At 42.1% G+C, this 21,622-nt stretch overlaps 1 protein-coding gene across 6 annotated transcripts in view; it reads left to right on the top strand.

The window, feature by feature from the left end:
• The window catches only part of ATF7IP2 (activating transcription factor 7 interacting protein 2), a 55,379-nt gene extending 41,544 nt beyond the window's left edge, over positions 1–13,835 (top strand). For 5 of the 6 annotated variants that reach the window (XM_049111409.1, XM_049111412.1, XM_049111411.1 and 2 more), the window contains 5 exons: positions 1,672–1,745; positions 3,059–3,124; positions 3,559–3,624; positions 11,434–11,519; positions 12,305–13,835. In XM_049111409.1, the coding sequence (XP_048967366.1) occupies positions 1,672–1,745; positions 3,059–3,124; positions 3,559–3,624; positions 11,434–11,519; positions 12,305–12,718 (706 nt within the window). In that variant the 3' untranslated portion in view covers positions 12,719–13,835. The remainder of the gene's footprint in view (positions 1–1,671; positions 1,746–3,058; positions 3,125–3,558; positions 3,625–11,433; positions 11,520–12,304) is intronic. The other variant, XM_049111414.1, reaches the window with a different exon arrangement.
• The last annotated feature ends 7,787 nt before the right edge of the window (positions 13,836–21,622 follow it).

The following is a 21,622-nucleotide window of genomic DNA, read 5'->3' as shown; positions in this document are numbered from 1 at the left end:
GGAATGTATACCCTAAGAGTGAACTCTATAGTAGACTGTGGAGTTTGATCATGATGGTGATGATGTATCAAGTGTAGGTTCATTCTTTGCGACAAGCATACCTGTGGTGTAGGATTTTGGTGGGGAAGCATGCGTGGGGCGGTTGGTTAGAGATGTAGGTTTATGGGGAACGCTCTGTACCTTCCAGTTAATTTTGCTATAAACCTAAAACTGTTCTTAAAATAGTTTAATTAATTTTTAAATATATAAAAAGTTGAGAAAAATGAAAGGAGACTTAAATATTTGGTGAGATATGTCATGTTTACAAATCAGAGAATTCATTATTAATGTTACATCACCCAAATCATTTTGTACATTTAATGCAATCTAAATCAAAATCTTGGCAGCCTTTTTTAAATAGAAAGTAACAAGCTGGGATCCCTGGGTGGCGCAGCGGTTTAGTGCCTGCCTTTGGCCCAGGGCACCATCCTGGAGACCTGGGATCGAATCCCATGTCAGGCTCCCGGTGCATAAAGCCTGCTTCTCCCTCTGCCTGTGTCTCTGCCCCTCTCTCTCTCTCTCTCTCTGTGACTATCATAAATAAAAAAAATAAAAAATAAAAAATAAATAAATAAACAATTAAAAAAAAAAGAAAGTAACAAGCTGATTAAAAACTTAATACGAAATGGAGTTGTTGAAGACCTACAAGAGGAAAACAGTGTTGGAAACAAAGTTGGAAGACACTACCTAAGTTTAAGACTTCTATAAAGTTAAAGTAATTAAGACAATAGTGTTGTCTTAGGATAGACCTACCAAATCCATGGACAGATTAGAAACTATTCTATATCATCCATCGGTTTTCAAAGAAGATGCCAAGGTAATTTGTTGAAGAAAAGATAGTTTTTTTTCAACAGCTGTTGCAGGAATATCCAGAGGGGAAGAGTGAACCTCCCTTCCTACCTCACACCATATACAAAAATAATTTGAAGTGGATCATAGACCTAAATACAAAAGCTAAAAATTAAAAACATCTATAAGAAAGTGGTATAACTCTGTGCATAGAAAATTCATCTAGCAATTTTATAGGCTCCATGAAGTCTGTGTCAAGATCTTAACAAAGATTCTGATGTGAATGTCAAACTCATGAAAGTAGAGTCAGGGTCAAATGGGAGCAGTAATCATAATCAGTGTCATTTACCATCTTTGCTTAGTTTAGCAAGTATGTGGTCAGTATTTCTACTGTAGTGATGTAACATAGAATTGTGGCAGGACTAATTTTTTAACAGCCTTATTTTTTACAGTCCTGTGTAAGAGTCAAAGTGTCTTACTGGGTTTTTTTCAATTACACTTTTCATTTTCATGAAGGCAAGTCTATGTGCTAGAGTGACTTTTGCATATTTTGTACATTTATGTGTATTGAATGCTTATAGGTTATATATTTGGATTCATTGTAAATGAGTTTCTAGTAAGTTTTAAGGATCCATTATATTGGACACTTTTGGTCATATAATTGGCAACACATAGGGTTTCTTGGGCATTTAGTTTTATCTCCAATTCCCCACCACAATTGTTAGATTAAAACTTGTCAGTTATGAAATGTTAAGTCAGAAGAATTCTAACCATTGATTGCATGTTTCATCTTGATAATACATGTTTAGTTTATTTTTGTTTTTAATTTTCTTATCATTTTAGTAACAATGATGATGTTATGTTGATTTCTCTGGAAAGTCCTAATTTGACAACTCCAATTACATCAAATCCAACAGGTATCTTAAGTTGATTAAAATATGATCTATGAAATTAGAAAGCCTCAAGTCAATATTTGTTTAAAATAGAGAATTGAACATTATCTTTCAATAAAAAACTCTACTTTCAAAAATGTTTTAATTTATATCTGTGACTAATATCTGAACAAATAAATGATTTCCTAACTATAATTGAGGGTTTTTTTTTTACCCTTGTGTTTATCAATTTATGACCTTTTGTTTGTTTACTGTGCTTAATGGATTTGTAAGTTAGAAAACTACTTAACCTTTCATATACATTATTCTCTGTTTGCTGTGGCCTGTGATGATGGTAATACTTTGGTTCTTGTTTATGTTTGTTTTATTTTAAGATTTAAAGTTTGACTATTCTTTAGCATCTTTTTTTTTTTTTTTTTGACTTTTGGCTTTTTGAGAGTACTTTGTTCCTCTTTGGTGTTTCTGTCTTACTACATTTACGTAAAAGTCTTTAACCTCAGGTTTCTAATAAAGTTCCTCTCTCTTAAAATGGCTCTCTTGTTGGCCTATAAGTTCTCATTCAAAATTCCCCATTTCCTTTTCTTTGTTTACTATTTTAGAGTATTTGTATCTTGATATGAGAAAGCTTTCCCATCACTTAAATAGCTATTCAATTGCCCCCAAGGCTTGGACTGTTAAGATCCTGAATCAGATAGTTACAAGGGATAATAAGCATTTATCTGAGGTTTTTCTCCTGTTCTAGATAGAATGCCCCTCAGCTATCTCGAGTCTGGTTTAGAGATACTATGAAGAAAAACTACATTTGGGCAGTCCTGGTAGCTCAGCTGGTTTAGCCCGCCTCCAGCCCAGGGCATGATCCCAGAGACCCGGGATCGAGTCCCACATCAGGCTCCCTGCATAGAGCCTGCTTCTCCTATGCCTGTGTCTCTGCCTCTCTCTCTCTCTCTGTGTCTCTATGAATAAATAAATAAAATGTTTAAAAAAAAAAAAAAGAAAAAGAAAAACTACATTTCCAAGTCCGTTTTCTCAAATGCCATATTAATTTACATATTAATTTACATATTAATTTACAGATGGATTTTCAGAAAAACTAATAGTTGTAAAGTTACAGGACAAAATCTTTTAAACTCAAATTACATTTTTTTTTGTTTCAATTGGTTCCTTGGTCTTTAGAATAGATAATGTCAATTGAATTACATTTTTGTGATTATGTAATAAATGGTTAATGCGAATCCTCATTATTATTGTGTTTCAGCATTCATATGTTATAAAGTTCATAAATATTTAATAGCTTAATAAATTTGCCAAATGTTGATATTTTAATAATTTTCTTTCAGATACTGGAAAAACTACATCAGGAAATTCTAACAATTCACTTGGTGCGGAAACAGAAGTTACGGTAGGTAATAAATATTGCCTCTGAACGTTGTTCATTTGAGTATGTTAGTTTTCTGGGAACTTTAGTGTTGCTACCTGGGAAAGATGGACTTAGTTTTGTCATTCGTTGTTTGGGAGATTCATTGTGTGTGAAATTAATGCTTGACTAGTTACTATACCCAGTTTCCAGTCTAGCTTAAACATTAAAGCAGATAGTTAGTGACAAACATATTTCAAAAGCCTACTTATTTACCAAGCTAACTCAGACTTTGCCTAGTCGTATTCTCAGAAACCATATAGTATTTCATGACCTTCTCTCTCCTAATAGTGTTAAACTGTAAGAATTTACAGGATAGTTAATCTCCCAGCTTATAAATGGTAATTTAAAATCTGTGTTTTCTTTTTCAAAAATATTTTGTGCTGAGGCAAAATCTTAGTTTTTTAACAACTTTTCAGGTAGTAGAGAAGAAGAAATTTGATTCTGTGGTTGATGTGACAAAAGAAGCCTTATCAAAGTACAACACAAGTAAGTGTTTCTTTTTAAGAAAGAGGGAAGGTGACTGTTCAAAAAGCATTTGACCCATTTATAAAGTTTGTTTTAATGTGTGTGTGTGTGTGTGCGCGCGCGCGCATATAGCTGTATGTAGTTTTATCATGTATAGATTGATGGAATGGTCACCACAATCAAATTACACAACTATCCTTGGGTGTTATATGATGATACAGTGTGTATCTTTTTGAGATTGGCCTCTTTTCCTTAGCATAATTCCCCCACGGTTCATCAAAGTTGCATATCAGTAGTATTCCTTTTTGTTGTTGAGTGGTATTCCATAGTATAGATGTATAATAGTTTATGTGTTCACTCACTGAAAGATAGCTGGGTTGTTTGGGGCTATTATGAATCTCATTTCTGGTACACACCTTTTTTCTTTAGATCATTAATACTATGAGAGGGTATTAGGGCATAATATGAAAATGTAGAAGAAGAATGATTACAGTGCCCTCTTTCTTAGATTTAAACAGGAAGAGGTAAAATTAAAGTCATTTGGAGCTAGTTATAAGTTATAAAGTTTCATCTCTTAATAATTGCCCTTGAATGTTCTTGATACTCTTGATAAAAATCTTAGAATATCACTTTTTTAGCATTGAAAAGTATATAATACTTAAAAATGGAGAGTAGCATAGGAAATACATAGCCAATTCCTTCTCCCCTTTCAACTGTGGATTCAAACAAAGGTTAGAACCATAGGAATCTCCAGGTACCTCATGATATAATTAAAAAACCCTTCAGTTTCCAGTTTCATGATGAAAATGAGAAATATACATTTGACAAATGAATTGGGAATCTAGAATAATCAGTTACTTTTTCATTAAGATTATTAAATCATTTCCACACTCGAGTACAGGATTTGAGATACAGTAAAATAAAAAGTAGGAACACCGATCCATTCAGTGCTTAATAAATCAGACCTCTAACTTGGGAGGGGGGCGTTAGTTTGAAATCTAACAGTTGGACATGCTGCTGACTCATAACAGCGTGGATCTGTTCACCTTGTAGAGTGTCCAGTTCTGAACGAAGGTATGGTTTGTCAGGTTGAACCTGGGCTGTTCCCATATTCCTTGATGAATGGTATCACCAGCTGGCCCAGCTTCCCTAAGCTAGACATGAAAGAGTCACTTTGGACTCTTTGATCTGCCTCATTCCACTGTGCAGTCAGTTTTCAAGGCCACCAATTCTGTCTCCTTTAAAGCTGACAGGTCTGGTCCATGTATTTCCTTATTTCAGAATTCCATCACTTTTTGTCTATTCTACTGCCATAACTTAGCAAGTAACCAATGTTTCTGCCCTAACTTAAACTGCTTCTTTTGAGTCTCCCAAGCTGCCACTGAAACGCTCCTTCCTATAGACAGATCTGATTTTGCTTTTATCTGTAGGATAAAATCCCAACTCCTTAGCAAGACAGACTCCATAATGACTTAGACCCTGAAAACTTTTCTAGCTTATGTTCTACAAACTCCTTACCTGTGCCTTAATAGCTTCTCAATAGGTAATGCTTCTCCTCTCCTTACCACCTCTGCATAGTTCTCTTTGCCAGGAATGCTGTCCTCTCTGTCTCTCCCCAGGTGTGTCTGATGACCCCACTCATCATTCTTTCATACTCCCTTTAGACACTTAGATTGTACTGTTACTTCTAGGTTCTCCTTACCATTGGTATTTAGTGCACACCTAGATTACAGCTGTATTACATTGCTCTGTAATTGTTTCTTTTCATCTGTCTTCCTGAGAGGACTTGAGATTCTTTTCAGCAGCATCAGACTTCCTAATCTGTAACTTTCCATCCTTTTAGTACAGTGCTTAGCCTATAGTATACTTTACCCCCCAATACTAAATTAATGCAGCAGATTTTCCACTGAAGAGTTTTAAAGGAACTGTAAGTATCCATACTCTGAATGGGAGTATAAATCTTTCTGGGGAGGTATTTTGTCAACATCAGAAACTTTAGAAATATACAAGCCTTTGACCCCCAAATTCTTTGAATAGTTACCTAAAGAAACTAAGGTTAAGTATATGGGGAAGTATGAAAATGTTCATCACAGTGCTATTTGTGAAAAATTAAACTTTGGAAACCCTTAAATTTCTAGAAATAAAGGACTAATTACACAAATTAGATTTATATGGTACAGCAGTATTCAACCATTAAAAATAACGTTGTAGAAGAAGTACACGTGTTGATGTAAACATGTTAGTAATGTAACGAGAAAAAAGTTATAAACATATTTTGAGAGAGTAGTAATGGGAGTAAAGAGCCCAGACATAACTTTTCTGCCATAAACAACTAGAAAACTAAATAAGATGTAATTAAAAAAAAAAAAAAACCTTTCCAGATATTGCAGTATAGGACTACAATCCCCGAGAGAAGGGAATGAGTGAGATGAACAGTATGGATTGCCCTAGCTTTCTTCCTAGACTGTGGTACAGTGGAGGAACTGCCAAGCAGAGAATGTCTGGCAGAGCGTGGCTGTCTTATTGAGGTCAAGAGACAGAGATTGGCATTCAGAGAGGCTGAGGCAACTAGAATGAAGGGGAAGAGCATAACATCAGGATGAGGAAGGCACTCAGAAAAAAACTCCCAAGAGATTAGCATAGAGTCCTCTTGAGTCCTTGCTCTGAAGTATTAAGCCCCACATGCGTAGAGTAAAACCCCATAAATATTGGCAAAGAATGACCAAAGAGCTTTATGCTCAGGGGTGAGAAATATTCAGTTCTGACCAGCTGTAGTGCCAGATTCTTACTGAATACCTGGGTGTAAACTCATCTTAGAACAAAGGCAACTATGGCCTTACCCTAATAAAACCTAAAAACAGGGCAGCCTGGGTGGCTCAGCGGTTTAGCACCGCCTTCAACCCAGGGCGTGATCCTGAAATACCCGGATCGAGTCCCGCGTCAGGCTACCTGCATGGAGCCTGCTTTTCTCTCTCTCTCTCTCTCTCTCTCTCTGACTCGCATGAATAAATAAATAAAATCTTTAAAAAAAAAAAACCTAAAAACAAACTTTGAAAGGATCAAATTGAACTACATATAACTCAATAGCTTATCACACAAAGCCCACTGTGTTCTGGAGAACGGAATTCAACCCACAACCATTTAAAATTTATAATATCCATCATCCAATTTTAAAAAATCACTAGAGATACAGAGACAAAAAATGGAATCTATGACCAGGAGAAAAATCAGTTAATGGAAACAAACTCAAACAACAGAGATGACAACTAATAGACCAGGACTTTGAAGGAGCTGATAGAAATATGCTCAAAGTGGGGTACCTGGCTGGTTTAGTCAGTAAAGCATGTAACTCTTGATCTTGAGGGCATGAGTTTGGGCCCCACACTGGGGGCCAAGATTACATAGAAAAATAAAATTTTAAAAATGTAATAAAAGAAGAAAGAGGGAATCCCTGGGTGGCTCAGTGGTCTAGCACCTAACTTTTTTTTTTTTAAAGATTTTATTTATTTATTCATGAGAATACACAGAGAAGAGAGAGAGAGAGAGGCAGAGACATAGGCCGAGGGAGAAGCAGGCTCCACGCAGGGAGCCCGACGTGGGACTCGATCCCGGGACTCCAGGATCACGCCCTGGGCTAAAGGCGGCGCTAAACCGCTGAGCCACCCGGGCTGCCCTAGCACCTAACTTTGACCCAGGGCATGATCCTGGAGCCCCAGGATCGAGTCCCACATCAGGCTCCCTGCGTGGAGCCTGCTTCTCCCTCGGCCTGTGTCTCTGCCTGCTTCTCTCTCTCTCTCTCTCTCTCTCATGAATAAATAAAATCTTTAAAAAAGAAAGAAATATGCTCAAAGATAAAAAGTAAACAAGAACATAATGAAATAAAAGATATAAAAAGAGAACCAAAAAATTTTTAAAATTCTATATATTTATTCATGAGAGACACAGAGAGAGAGAGAGAGGCAGAGACACAGGCAGAGGGAAAAGCAAGCTCCATGCAGGGAGCCTGATGTGGGACTCAATCCCGGGTCTCCAGGACCACAGCCTGGGCTGAAGACGGCGCTAAACTGCTGAGCCACCCAGGCTGCCCTAGAACCAAATTTTAAATTTTTTTTTTTTATGATAAGCACACAGTGAGAGAGAGAGAGAGGCAGAGACACAGGCAGAGGGAGAATCAGGCTCCATGCACCGGGAGCCCGACGTGGGATTCGATCCCGGATCTCCAGGATCGTGCCCTGGGCCAAAGGCCGGCGCTAAACCACTGCGCCACCCAGGGATCCCTAGAACCAAATTTGAAAAAAGAAAATACTTAAAGTTCCATGGATGGAATATAAACAGCTTATTACACACTGAAGAAGGACAAAACAAATTGGTAAACTGGAGGAAATAGTACCTGACCAAATAGTTTGGAAAGAAACTATCCAAGCTAAAGGAGGATTAAAAAGAGAAAAAGAAGGCTAGGAAAAGGGAATCAAACTTTAAATGAATGTGGGATAAAATCAAGTGATCCAACATAATTGTATGGTCAGAAGCCTTCTAAATTTAATGAAAAGTACAAATCCACATAATTAAGGACTTCAATAAATTCCAAGTGGGATAAATACAAAGAAAATCATATCAAGATACATCATAGTCTCCATTCCTGAAAACCAGTGATAAAGAGAAAAACCTTAAAAGCAAACAAAAAAAAAATTTTTTTTCTTAAAAGTTTTTTTTATATCATAAAATATAGAGAAGAACAAAGAATTCCATTTTATCAATTGGAACTATGGAAGCCAAATGATAGTCAAATGATATCATTGAGAGGCTAAAGAAACCCTTAACCTAGAATTCTATATCCACCAAGTATATCTTTCAAAAGTGAAAGCAAAATTAAGATTTTTTCAGATAAAGTTTGTTGCTGGCAAATCTTCATTATCAAAAAGAGGGGTGCCTGGGTGGTGCAGTTGGTTGATGTCTAACTCTTGGCCAACTCAGGTCATGATCTCATGGTCGTGAGATCAAGCCCCACACGGGCAATCTAAGCTTCTCTCTAGGGGGAAAAAAGAACAAATTAAATCCAAAGCAGGTAAAGGATACTTCACTGTAGAAGATGGGGGGAATGGCACAAGCCACAAGAAGACATTATCCTCATCATCGTTACTCACCAGGGAAATGGAGATGATGTGAGATGCCACAGCTTATCTAGTAGAATGATGAAAATGAAAACTGAAATACACAAAGTGTTGGCAGGATGTGGAGCAACCTGGAACTCTTAGGCTTTTGTGGGAGGAATGTGAAATGATAAAACTCCTTTGAAGTGGCTGAGCAGTTCCTCCAAATATTAACTATACTCTTACTATGTGACAGTGTTAGTCGTAGGTATTTACCTGAGAAATGAAAACCTATATCTACACAGACTCCTACACAACTTACTCAAAATTGTCCCGAACTGGAAGCAGCGCAAATGTCCACCAGCAGATAAATGGATAAATGGGTTGTGGCATATCTATCTGTACAGCCAATACTACTCAACAGTCCACAACACAATACGGGGTACCTGGCTGGCTCCATTGGTGGAGCACATGCCTCTTGATCTCCAGGTTGTGAGTTTGAGCCCCACACTAGGCATGGAGCTCACTTTAAAAACAATGAACAAGATGTTTTTATATGCAGCATGGATGAATCTCAGAAACATTATGTTGGGCCAAAGAATTCTCTGTACTGCGTGATTTGATTTTTATTAAATTTTATAGAAAAGTCAAATCTAGTCCATAGTGACAACAGTCCTGTGGTTTCACGGGGCCAGAGTGAGAGAGATCCCCTGAGAAGGGATCCTGAACAGCTTGGGGTCTGATGAAAACATTCTGTGTCCTGATTTTGGTGATGGCTTCACAAGGGCACATTTGTCAAAACTCAAGGAATCGCACATTTAAAATAAATACATTTTATTATATGTAAATTATATCTGAATGGTTCATTAAAAACCCAAATTTTTAAAACTTTTTATATTATAAGTATTTACATATGCTTGTGTGTGTGTGTGTGTGTGTGTGTGTACACATGAGCATATCCATGCGGCAGAGGATCTGGAAGGTCAAACATCAGAAGGTTAATTTGCAACCAGAGGTCACAGTTCTCACCTAGCAGCTTAAAGAGTAATCTTTATATAATGGGCTACTGGCTGCTGCTGCTTCAAGAATTCCAAGGACTGAAGTAATCCTTACTCATTTGTTTATAGATGAGGGTAAAAGCTAGAGAGTGCTTAGAAGGTGTGGGTGCTGATGGCACAGGGTATAAACAGGAGCAGGTTTGGGACCAAAGTTCTGTGTTGTCTCTTCTTACCATCCTGAAGTTGTGTTTCTATCTGGCCCTATTTTAAGGACCAGCTGACTTACCACCTTGGAAGAAGGAATGTTAGTTAGAGGGGGTTCTATTTGTTAGAATGTTTTGAGTATCGTTCACTGGATGTCCTCTGTGTCCTTCCGCCACCTTCCGGTTATGATCTCACAGGTCTAGCTCTAGTTGCATTAACCAGTTAGGGACCCTGTTACAGACTCATAATTAAAATTGAGAGGTCTTTACAACTCATACAAAGGTTCTTTACACCAGTAGATAAATTGACTAATGAATTAACTTTGAAACACAATGCAGAATCTGGATTATCCTTGTTAGTCACAAGAAAATATAAATTAAAAAAATTTTGTTTGGAGAGATTGAGAATGTATATTCAACGGTTATATCATTGTGCACACAGTGGATCAAAATGGTTTTGATGCTTATTAGACGCATTCAAACTTGCGAAGTTTTTAGCTTCCTGGCCTAACTACTTCCCAACAGGAGATCCTGTTTCTTAACCACCACCCATATAGCCTCTCCCCAGTTGTTTTAGACAATTCTAACACCTACTTAAACCTTCTTTCTCTCCCTGACGCCTACAGTTTCTCTATTTTTCCCTTTCTTCCCCTCACCATCTCTCTTCCATTGACCTGTTTGCCCCTCCTTCCTCCTCTCTCCCTTACCACAGTCCACAGTTTACACTTAACCACAATTTACATTTGACCCTGAGCAATGTGGGGTTAGGGTCACTGACCCCACATGCAGTTGAAAATCTGTATATAACTATTAACTCCCTCAAAACTTAACTACTGACAGCCACTGTTGACCAGAAACTTTACCAATAACATAACGTCAATTAACACCTATTTTGTATGCTGTATGGATTATATACTGTTTTCTCACAATAAAGTAAGCTAGAGAAAAAAATGTTCTTAAAATCACAAGGAAGAGAAAATAGATTTACAGTACTGTACTGAATTTAGTGAAATGAAAAACATCCATGTATAAGTGAATCCACACAGTTCAAGCCTTATGTTGTTCAAGGGTAAGCTGTATATCTGATTCCCTCCAGGCTAACACAGCCGCAGCAGCAGAGATTCCTTTAACCCTCAGACTGCCTGATATTTAGTTTGAATTCCCAGGACTTGCGTGTGTCACATATTTATATTGGATTGTAAATGGCTCTGTGTTTGCAAACATCCTGTTGACCTAAGAGCATAAGGCACCTCTAAGAACGCTGAGCAAGGGTCCCTCTCCCATGTATAACTTTTCCTAGTTCCAGGTTAAATAAAGACTTAGGTGTTTATCCTTAAGAGGGGAATTTCTGTCATATTAAAGGGAAATTCTCTATATTTGGCACCTTTGGTTCTTGAACTTTTATCAAAAATTAATTATCTTATTTCATAGTTTTGTAATTTTAGTTCACATTTAGTTACCACCTAAGTTGGTTTTGCTTAAAGGCTATGGAATTGATTATCGATGATAAATTTTACTTCTCAAACCTTGTGTTCACAGAAAGTTCAGTATCCACCCTGGAGTCACTTACAAAAGCTGCTCTGATTGCAAAAGAGACAACCCAAGTGGCACAAAACGCAGCCCAGGTACTGATATGAAATGCTCTATTAAGGGATATTCATTCTACATTGAGTGGAAGTACCCATTTTACTTATGCAGAAACATTTGGGTCATATTTCAGCTTGTGCCTTTTGAAAATGTATTATTGTGCATCTACTTATTTATGCAATCAAAATAATTTAATTTTCCAGAAACTAGAAGCTAAAACTATATATATATATATATTTTAACACAACAAAATATATTTTTTAAAGATTTTATTTATTTATTCATGAGAATACACAGAGAGGAGGGAGAGAGGCAGAGACCCCGGCAGAGGGAGAGGCAGGCTTCATGCAGGGAGCCTGATGTGGGACTCGATCCCGGGTCTCCAGGATCACACCCTGGGCTGCAGGAAGCGCTAAACCGCTGAGCCACCGGGGCTGCCCCCAACAAAATATTTATAAGAGTAGTTAGCCATTGTTGATGAGGGTGGAGGGGTGATGGGGTGTTCTTGTACACTCACACTTTTCATGCAAATTAGCACAGTGTTTGATCACTTTTAGGGAATGAGATGGAATATTTGTCCAGAGTGTCTGGGACCTAACCCTTTCTGGATTTGTGATATTCCAGAGTGTAGAAATCTTAATGCCAAAAGCAGCTTATGCTTGAAAAGAGTGGATCCAGCCCCACATATTTATGAAGCATCCTTTTGTTCTTATGATTTCAATAAATGGATCAAAGACTAGGAAATATATTTAGAACTGCAGTTGAGCCCTTTAATCAAAACCGGCCAGTTCAGCTTGCTAAACTTTACAAATGTGTTTCCTAGGTTCTTGAGTCCTTTGAGCACTTGCCACCTCTCCCAGAGCCACCACCACTCCTGCCTGAACTGGTAGACAAAATCCGAGACACACTTCCTCCCCAGAAGCCCGAGCTCAAAGTGAAACGGGTGCTGAGACCCAAGGGCATTGCCCTGACTTGGAACATCAGCAAAATCAATCCCAAGTGTGCTCCAGTGGAAAGCTATCACCTCTTTCTCTGTCATGAGAACCCCAATCATAAGTTGATTTGGAAGAAAATTGGAGAAATTAAAGCTTTGCCACTCCCAATGGCCTGTACTTTATCTCAATTTTTGGCTTCCAACAAATACTATTTTACTGTCCAGTCAAAAGACATTTTTGGGCGATATGGACCATTTTGTGATATAAAATCTATCCCAGGGTTTTCTGAAAATCTTACCTAGAAGGGAAAAGTCTCCAGTAATTATATATTGTACTACATTGCTTTGTTTTTTTCCTATTTGATTTGTTGGTTTACAGTGTTCTCTAACACTATTTGCCATCTTAAAAGGTCAATTCAGATTGTGAACCCTTTGTATGGGGACAGTCGTCTTCCCTATGTTGTAAATGGCCTTTCCTTTCATGAATTTCTGATATGCATTCAGTAAGTACTTCCAGTGGATATGTTCTGAAAGATACACTACCGTGCACCTGTGTCACTGAGCTGTGCCATGTACGATACCACTGGTCACTGTGGGCTGCTGCTTATTTATATCAAAGCCTTAGGTTATAAGCAGCCACAATTTCCTCTGCCAGCAATCCACTGTTGGTGACTTGCTCTTGTGGTCAGTGTAGGTCAGTAAAAAAAATCCGCTCTTTACTGAGGCAGGATCAGCCCTGACGTGCATCTGACCAAGATCTTACAAAACTGTCTTACTCTGTTTGAAATCTAAGGGCTATTAATTTGCTCTCTCCCTTATTTTTCCTTTTTGGCTATGTCAATCCCATGGGGAAAGAGTCTGGAGGTTTTCTCCTAAATCAGTTTGTATATTTAGGTACATAATAAAATTAGTCCAACAGTGTGTGCTGTGTACACAGAACATAGAGGATCTCTTGTAAAAGCATTCTCCAGCCCACTGTTTCAGCTCCAGAAAATGGAGTTGTCTGCCCTAGGTTTAAGGCCTTAATTTGTTGGTTCTTCCATGCTACTGGCTGTTCATCTCCTGGCTGTCATCAGTACTCGGAGAAAGAAAGTAAGGCGAAGGGACCCCGATAGATGCGTCCCGTGCACACCTCTGAGGGCACTGTAGTGAAGCTGTGGCTAGCACAAGCCACCTAAGAGACTCCGCGAGCAGCAGACTAGATAAGTGTGCGTCGAGGCCCGGTGGGATGTTGAGAAAACAAGCATGACTGTTGGTATGAAGAATAGTCTGTTCACAAGAGGTGTTCTTCCCCGATACGGAGTGAAAGTTCAGTCCTCAGGCTCTGAGATTTCAAAAATTGAATAAGGAATGGTTTTCTTTGGCATTTTGTAAATGTCTTCACATCTTCAGTCATAAATAAAGCTATTATTTTTCAGTCTCCTGTGTGTGTCTTCGAAAAACATTACAACTGGAAAGTCCAGATTCTGAGCTGACCCCGTGTGAGGTCTTGTTTCAGGCCCAGAGCAATGGTGGTCATCCTGTGGCACAGGACAAGGCTTCATTTTAGGGGATCGTTGCACCCTTGGGTTGGCGCAGACTAGACATTCATGTACATGCTCAGCGACGCCCAAAAACTTGACACCATAAGCAAGATTTGAGCGTGCGTCACCAAAGTGAGAATACATCCCCAACCAGCAAATCTGGAACGTCGGGTGCACAGGTCTTCAGCAGGAGCTTTCACAATAAGTTGAGTGAGGAGGGCTGGTAGCAAGCATTTTAGAGCTGGGGGCTCAAAAAGCATTCATTTTTCCTGCCTTGTGGAGAGTGTAGGAGCAAGATTCTCAACCTTTAACCTTGCAGTGGCACCAGAAGAGAGCCAGCCTCAGGACAGGAAGGACCGAGTACATAGTACAGTTGCATAGTACAAAGGGGAATGTCTGCCCTGATTCTAGGCAGGAAGAGGGAAAGCAAAGAGGTCTTCTGTGCCTGCTGTTTCTCAGTGACCTTCAGCTCACCACAACCCTTACGCCAGAGCAGCATATTTGGGGTGTGTTTGGATTTCCTTCAGCATGGATAGAAATATCAAGTAGTTGCGTGTATCCCCTAACAAAAAATCTATGAGGCTGAAAGATAGGAACTGATTGGATTTTAGAGCTGCATTAGAGGACCTTTTTTTTTTTTTAAGTTCAGTTTTACTCTACCTTCTGGATTTGTGGTAATGGGTTATATATAAAAGTGTTAATCTCTGAATTTCTGGCACTTCGGCTTCTATAAAGATTGCAGCAAGTTGAATCAGTCTCAAGGGACACAGCTATAGATGCTGTCACCAGCCAGATGTGTGTCAGCCCTTGTGGGGCAAGGACACATCTGGAAGTTCTTTTTCCTTCTTTGATGGAGGGAAATAATGTCTGATCTGTGAAGATAATATTTCTGTACTCAAGCCTTAGTTAATTAAAACTATTTTCCAACCCAATTCTTTTCCACTGGATTTGGGGGGGATCCTGTGTGTGCAGTTGCACAGACAGGATGGAATGGACTTAGGATAACACAAGAGGCAGAGGATAGTTGATTTTTGCAGCATAGAGTTTTAACTCTTTGGATGTAAGGAAATAGTTTGGGGGCGCACCTAATGATGGGAGTGATTTGTGGGCCTGACGTCCAGAGTGCCTTGAAGAAAGGGTGCAGACACGGCAGAGAGGGTGAAAGCCACACATGGGGGTAACTACTCAGGGCCACAGGGTATTTTCTGGCCTGTCTGCAAATGAACCTGGTCACCACCAGAACTTGAGGTCAGCTCCCATTGGGTGAACTGTGCTGCTCTGTCCATGAAAAAGAAGTTGTCCCATAGCTAGGGACCCTGCCTCTTGCTCACACACGGGGGCCCATGAGTGGCAAGCACAGATACTTGGGTAGTTCAGCAGTAGGATTTGGGACCTTGTTTCAGCCCAAACGGGCTCTGTATAAAACCAGTTTGGTAAATTTATGCGCACAGGTTATTCCTTAGAGCCGAATAGAGAGGCCAGGCTTGGGTAGGCTGGGGAGCAGCCCGACACCAAGGAGAAATTCTTAGCAGTTGTGCCAAGAGGTTTATGACATGGTAAAGGTTTGGAACATGAAGCTCAGCCAACCCAAAATTGTTTTCACCGATTCATTAAATTTTCCCAGTCAATTATTCATGTATTCATTCATCAAGGAATTATTGAACAGCTGCCATACGCCAGACACCAGGCCGGGGGCTAACATGGCAAACGAGTAGATACTGTCCCTGCCCTTTAGGAACGGACCTAAGGACATTACCAAGTAAAAGTAAACAAGATTTTCAGAGAGCGGCACAATGTGGTCCTTGAGGAAAAGGAGCAGAGAGATACAGGGGAGCGTGGTGGTGAGGCTACGTGAGACAAGCTAGTCAGGGAGAGCTTCTCGGAGGGGGCGGCCCTTAGGAAGAGGATTTGGGCCTAAGAGGGGATCCCGTGGGCTAACGAAATGCAGTGCATGATTCATGGTGGGTTCTGGATTCAGAAAAACAGCTGCAGAGGACAGTATTTGGACAACTGGCAAAGTCCCAAACTATAGGCTATATAAATAATAGTGCTGTGTCCGTGTTAAATGATGGACACTTAACTCCATGCCTTGACGGCAACTAACAAATGGTTCAAAAATACACACAGAAAGATGAGAGCAAATAAAACCACAGTGTTAATAGCTGGTGAATCTAAGTGGAAGGTGTATGGGTGTCATGTTATTCTTGCAACACTCCTGTAGGTTGAAACTTTTAAAAATAAAAAGGAGACAGCTCTTAGAGTCCATGTTGGGGTCCGGAAATCCTGATTGAGCCGAGATCTGCAAAATGGGTAGAGCTCACCAGGTTAAGAGCCCAGAGAAGAAAAGGTGCAGGATCATTGAGCGAGGCCTGCAGAGGTGAGCGTGACATGGACAACAGAGTGTGGAGTACCTCCCAGGCCACCTGGTCTCCTGCAGTACGGCCTTGCCTCTCCCCCAGCTAGCGGGGCAGTCTGTCTCTCCAGCCCCTTGACCCCGGGCAGGTCTGTGACTGCTTTGGCCACAGTGGAAACGGTGCTGTGGCAGCTCTTGGAGCTGGCCTGGCAGCTTCCACTCCCTGCTTCTTGGAAGCCAGCCACCGTCTAAGAAGTGCAGCCACCCTATGATCACCTTGCTGCTAGTAGCTTATGCCATGCGACCCTGGAGGACGAGATGTCACACACGGTGGCAGGGGGGCGGCCAGGGAGCCCTCAGGGGGCAGACCCACGAGTGAGGAAGCCGTCTTTGAAGGAGAAAAGCTGGGTTTCAGATGCCCCCGCTGAAGTCATGTGGGTCAGACAAGCAGCTCAGCTGAGCCCCATTCAAATTTCTGACCCACACAACTAAGCAAAACAAAAGTTATTTTAAGCCTCTAAGTTTGGGGCTTGTTTATGAGGCAGCAACAGCACCTGAGACACTGTTAGAGCCCAGCAGTCCCATGTTAGGAAGCAGGGCCATTATTATAAATAAATGCTGCTATAAACATAGGGGTGCACGTATCCCTTTGAATTTGTGTTTGTATTTTTTGGGTAAATACCCAGTAGGGCGGTGACTGGATCATAGGTGGTTCCATTCTTAACTTTTTGAGGAACCTCTATACTATAGCAGCATTATTTACAATAGCCAAACCTTGGAAGCAGCCCAGGTGTCCATCAATTGATGAATGGATGAAGATATGGTGTAAATATACAACAGAGTATTATTCGGCCATAAAAAGGAATGAAACCTTGCCAGGTGCAATGACACGGATGGAGCTAGAGAGTACAATGCTAAGCAAAATAAGTCCGTCTGAGAAAGACAAATACCATAGGAAATCATATTGCACTCATGTGTGATTTAACTGACACATGGACAAAGGAAAAAAAAAAAACAAATCAAGAAATAGACTCTTCACTATGGAGAGCACACCGATGATTACCCCAGGGGTGGGGGTGGGGGATGGGGGAAACAGGTGATGGGGATGAAGGAGCGGTGATGAGCACCAGGTGATGGATGGAAGTGTTGAATCTATATTGTACACCTGAAACTAATATAACGCTGTTAACTATACTGGAGTTAAAATTAAAACTTTAAAAAAAAAAAGAAGAAGAAGAAGAATCTGGGTCGTTATCTTGGGAGTGATGGAGAGCCAACAATGAAGACTTCAAACAAGATGGTAACAGGATCAGATGAAGTTGAGATCACTCTGGTTGCCGTGTAGAAGGTAAACTGGAGAATGGGTGGGAGTGGTGGGTAGACCAGGGGACCAGGGTGACTAACTGCAAGCCTGTTGCAATGTGCTGAACAACAGGACAGCAGCCGGCCTGGAGTCATGGAAGTCCCGTCCAAGGGCAGGAGACTCAAGAGGGTTTCTAGGGAACCCTCAGTGCATGTACCAGGCCGACCTCAGGATCCAGTTACTCTGCCCTGAGGCCACTGAGGAGGCCAGAGTAAAGATGCACACCGTCCTTCCTCCAGGAAAAATAACTCGGCAGAGGGAAATGTAGAATGACTGCGGAGGGAATCGCTTGGAATCGTTCCTCTTCTTTGGGGGGAATATCTGCTCTTACAAAAATAACTTTTATCGGACCAAACCAAATTGTTCTGGCTCATAATTGAGATTTTTGTTGACTATAGAGACGTCGGTATCCCAGGTCAAGAGCCGACTGCTTGAGAGCATTGGGATGTTTGCGTTTCACTACTACATTCAGGGTCACCAATCTCTTCCCTAAAAAGCCTCATCACACAATTTGGAAAAATAGCCACCAGGTGGCAGTACGCCTCTTCCCCATCTTTCTGAAATTGGAATTAAATCTTTTTTCTTGAAGCGTTGAAACCCATTGTAATAACGCTACTAATATATTTGAAATATGGTGCCAGTGTGGCCGGTCTTTTAGCTAACACCTAGATACAACATTGATTCTGAAGGGGCTCAGAACAAGGGTCCCTCAAAATGTGCCACTTTGGCACGGGGACCGTTTTGAGCTGAAGGCAATCAAGACCCAGCCAACTCAAGAAAAACTTTTACCTCTGCCTCAAACTACCTAAAAGAATTCAGGTAGGGGGTCTGGCCCAGAAAGAGAGCCATTACCAAGAGATAACTTTTTAATCTGAAATGACCTGTCCATACAGCAAAATTTCGTTTCGGCTAATTACCAAGCATTTGCTCTCCTTGCCCTGTGAGGCCCCCTCCCCCACTTTGAAGCCCCAGGACCTTGTCTCATTCATTGGCTCAAAATGACAGGCGAGCCTCAGTTGCCTGGCTTGTCCTTGGGTCTCACTGTCTTTGTGGGGCTCTGGTATGTACTAATTCAATTTATTTTTCTCCTGTTAATCTGTCCCATGTTAATTTGATTATTGGACCAATCCCAAGCAAACAAAGCCAAGAAGCGTAGGGGAAAAATGCTTGCTGGCAATCTCGATTTCAATTTTGAATTTGACTCACAAATTGCAACTGGAATTGTCACAGAAGTCAGCTTTTCAAAAGCCCTTCCCTGACTGTTCTCAATTTCAGAACTTCAGTTCTACCTAGACACAAAGCCTTTGGAGTGGGGGGCACCTGGGTGGCTCAGCGGTTGAGCATCTGCCTTGGGCCCAGGACGTGATCCTGGGGTCCTGGGATCGAGTTCCGCATCGGGCTTCCCGCATGGAGCCTGCTTCTCCCTCTGCCTGTGTCCCTGCCTCTCTCTTTGTCTCTCATTATAAATAAATAAAATCTGTTTCTTTTTTCTTTTTTTAAAAAAGCCATTGCAGGTGGATTTTATCACCTTCCCCAACCCTTCCCTCTTCCGCACTTTTGTCACATGGGAGTCAAATGATGCAGATTAAATCACTTTCTCGAAGCAGAACCCAGCACAAGTGGAAGACTCACCTCCGTAAGACTCTAGAGGCAGCGTTGCCTGTGTTGACCGCCATGAAGATGGGAAGCTTCGCTGGTGGACTGCGTTGAGTGGGGCAGGTGCATGGCGCAGCAGTGACTCCCATTCTCATCTCCACCTCAGCTCTTCCCCTCTCCCAAGACAAGACGAAGCTTTCCAGAACTTTGCAGCGACACTCAGATACACAGAGAGAGAGGCCTTCAGAGTTGCCAAGCAGACCAGAATTTAAGGAGTAGGGTTTAGAGAGGGATGGAAGGAGGGTCACATAACTGTGGTGTAGAGTAGGGCAGGCTCAGAACGGGGCACACATGAGATGCACCTGCTCCAGGGGGTAAATGCCAACAGGCTTTTCCACCCTCACCGAGCCGACGAGGGTCTACGAAAGAAACGATTGGCCTCACACGCAGCAAGACCTCTAAGTGACCTGCCCGTCAGATTGCCCACAGGGAGGGAGACGATTCTCCAAAAGGAATTCCGGGGTGTTGTTACCAAAGCAAGAGGGACCGTGTATGAGCCAAAAAAAAAAAAATATCAATAAATATCCAGATGATTAACAGGTATTTTGACAATCAACAGGCCATGTGTGGGAGGGGAGGTTCCCTTTTCATTTTTAATTTATCAGTCTTGGCTGGGCTGCACTCCCATCAGGTCACTGTGCCTCCAAGCCACCTTCGAGGTGCACTGTGACCTGATGGCACCCAGTGAGACGGAGCGGGGAGTGGCGGAGAGGAAAGGAGGTGGGGGGCTGGCAGGCCCAGACCTCCCCAGAAGCACTCCCGGCGCCGGCCCCCTGCTGCCTCCCTGGGGTCCCCAGAGCTTGTTAAGTGGCAGATTCCCGGGCCCCACCAACCAGGGTCAGGCTCAGCCTGGGGGGACCGGGACCCCAAGCTCAGCACCTGCCGACTTGAAATCGGCGGAGCTGCCAGCACCATGCGGCTGGTCACACGTCTTGCCCTGTCTTGCCCGCTGGGGCCAGGAGACAGGCCGAGCACAGTGGGGACTGGCAGGGGGCACTGAGCCATCACCCCCTCAACATGCACCTGGGTGCTGTGTCAGCGCCCCCCCCCCACCCCTGGGAAGCTCCCAGAGCTTCCATCCCCAAGGTCAGCTGAGCCCCCACCTCCTCCAGGAAGCCCCCCTGGATGCAGCCCTGCTCTTTGGGGGCTCTCACCCCTCTGGAGCCTTCAGCACTTCTCTGAACCACCCGTTGGACACTGTGGTGGTGTTTTAATTGTGATGAAAAATAAAACAGCTTCTTAAGGTCTTGACTGTCCACTATCATTCCCCATAAACACTATGTTGTATATGGGATTTCTAGAACTTTTTCAAAGCTGCATGAGTGAACCTCTGTCCCCTGGAACCCCAGCTTCCCCTCTCGCTTCCCCAGCTGCTGGCAACCACATCCTACTTTCTGTTCCTGTGAGTCTATTTGAGGTACCTGGTGAAGTGCTATCTAGAGGCGGTGACAAACTGAGTCCCCATCAACAACGCATAGTGGGGACGCCTGGGTGGCTCAGCAGTTGAGCACCTACCCTGGGATCCTGGGATCGAGTCCCACGTCGGGCTCCCTGCATGGAGCCTGCTTCTCCCTCTGCCTGTGTCCCTGCCCCCCCCCCCGTGTGTGTCTCTCATGAATAAATAAATGGAATCTTAAAAAAAAAAAACACTGAGTGTTTAAGAACACTGAGTGGATTAAGAAAAGATGGTGTGTACATACGATGGAGTATTAGGCGTAAAGAAGAAGTAATCCGGTGACGAGCAACATTGTGGACGGACCCGGAGGACGTTATGCTAAGTGAAGTTAGCCAGTCACAGAGGGTCAAATACTCTAGGGTCCTGACTTACTCGATCGCACCTGAGTTACAAGGCGGCCCCATCACAGGTTCTCCGCCTCGGGCTACCCGCTACCCGTTAGCATCACCTGGAGAACCTTAACAACCGCCCCACCCAGGCTGCTCCCCAGCCCAGTAAATGAGCACCTCTGTGGGATCTGGGTTCCAGGAGCACCCCCAGGGGCTCCAGCACGTGCCAAGGTTAAGAACCCGGGATGCGGGGTCAGCACATCTAACCCCAAGCCTTGAATCTGCCACTTACTTGGTAGGTGCCCTTGACAATAAGAAGAGATTAACGGCCCTCATTGAGCACTGACTGTATGCCCCCGGCAAGTATGCCACAGCCAGTCCCATTTTCCAGGACGCAGAGGCCCAGAGAAATCCAGCCGTTGGCTGTGCGGCACACAGCACGGGAACCACTGGGACCAGATTTGCATGGAGGCGGCCAGCTCAGCAGGGTCCTTAGCCCGGTGAGGCCAGGCTCCTGGGTCCTACAG

Source organism: Canis lupus, chromosome 6 (assembly GCF_003254725.2).
Source record: "Canis lupus dingo isolate Sandy chromosome 6, ASM325472v2, whole genome shotgun sequence".
NCBI classification, from domain to species: domain Eukaryota; kingdom Metazoa; phylum Chordata; class Mammalia; order Carnivora; family Canidae; genus Canis; species Canis lupus.
This window is presented reverse-complemented; position numbering and strand designations above follow the sequence as displayed.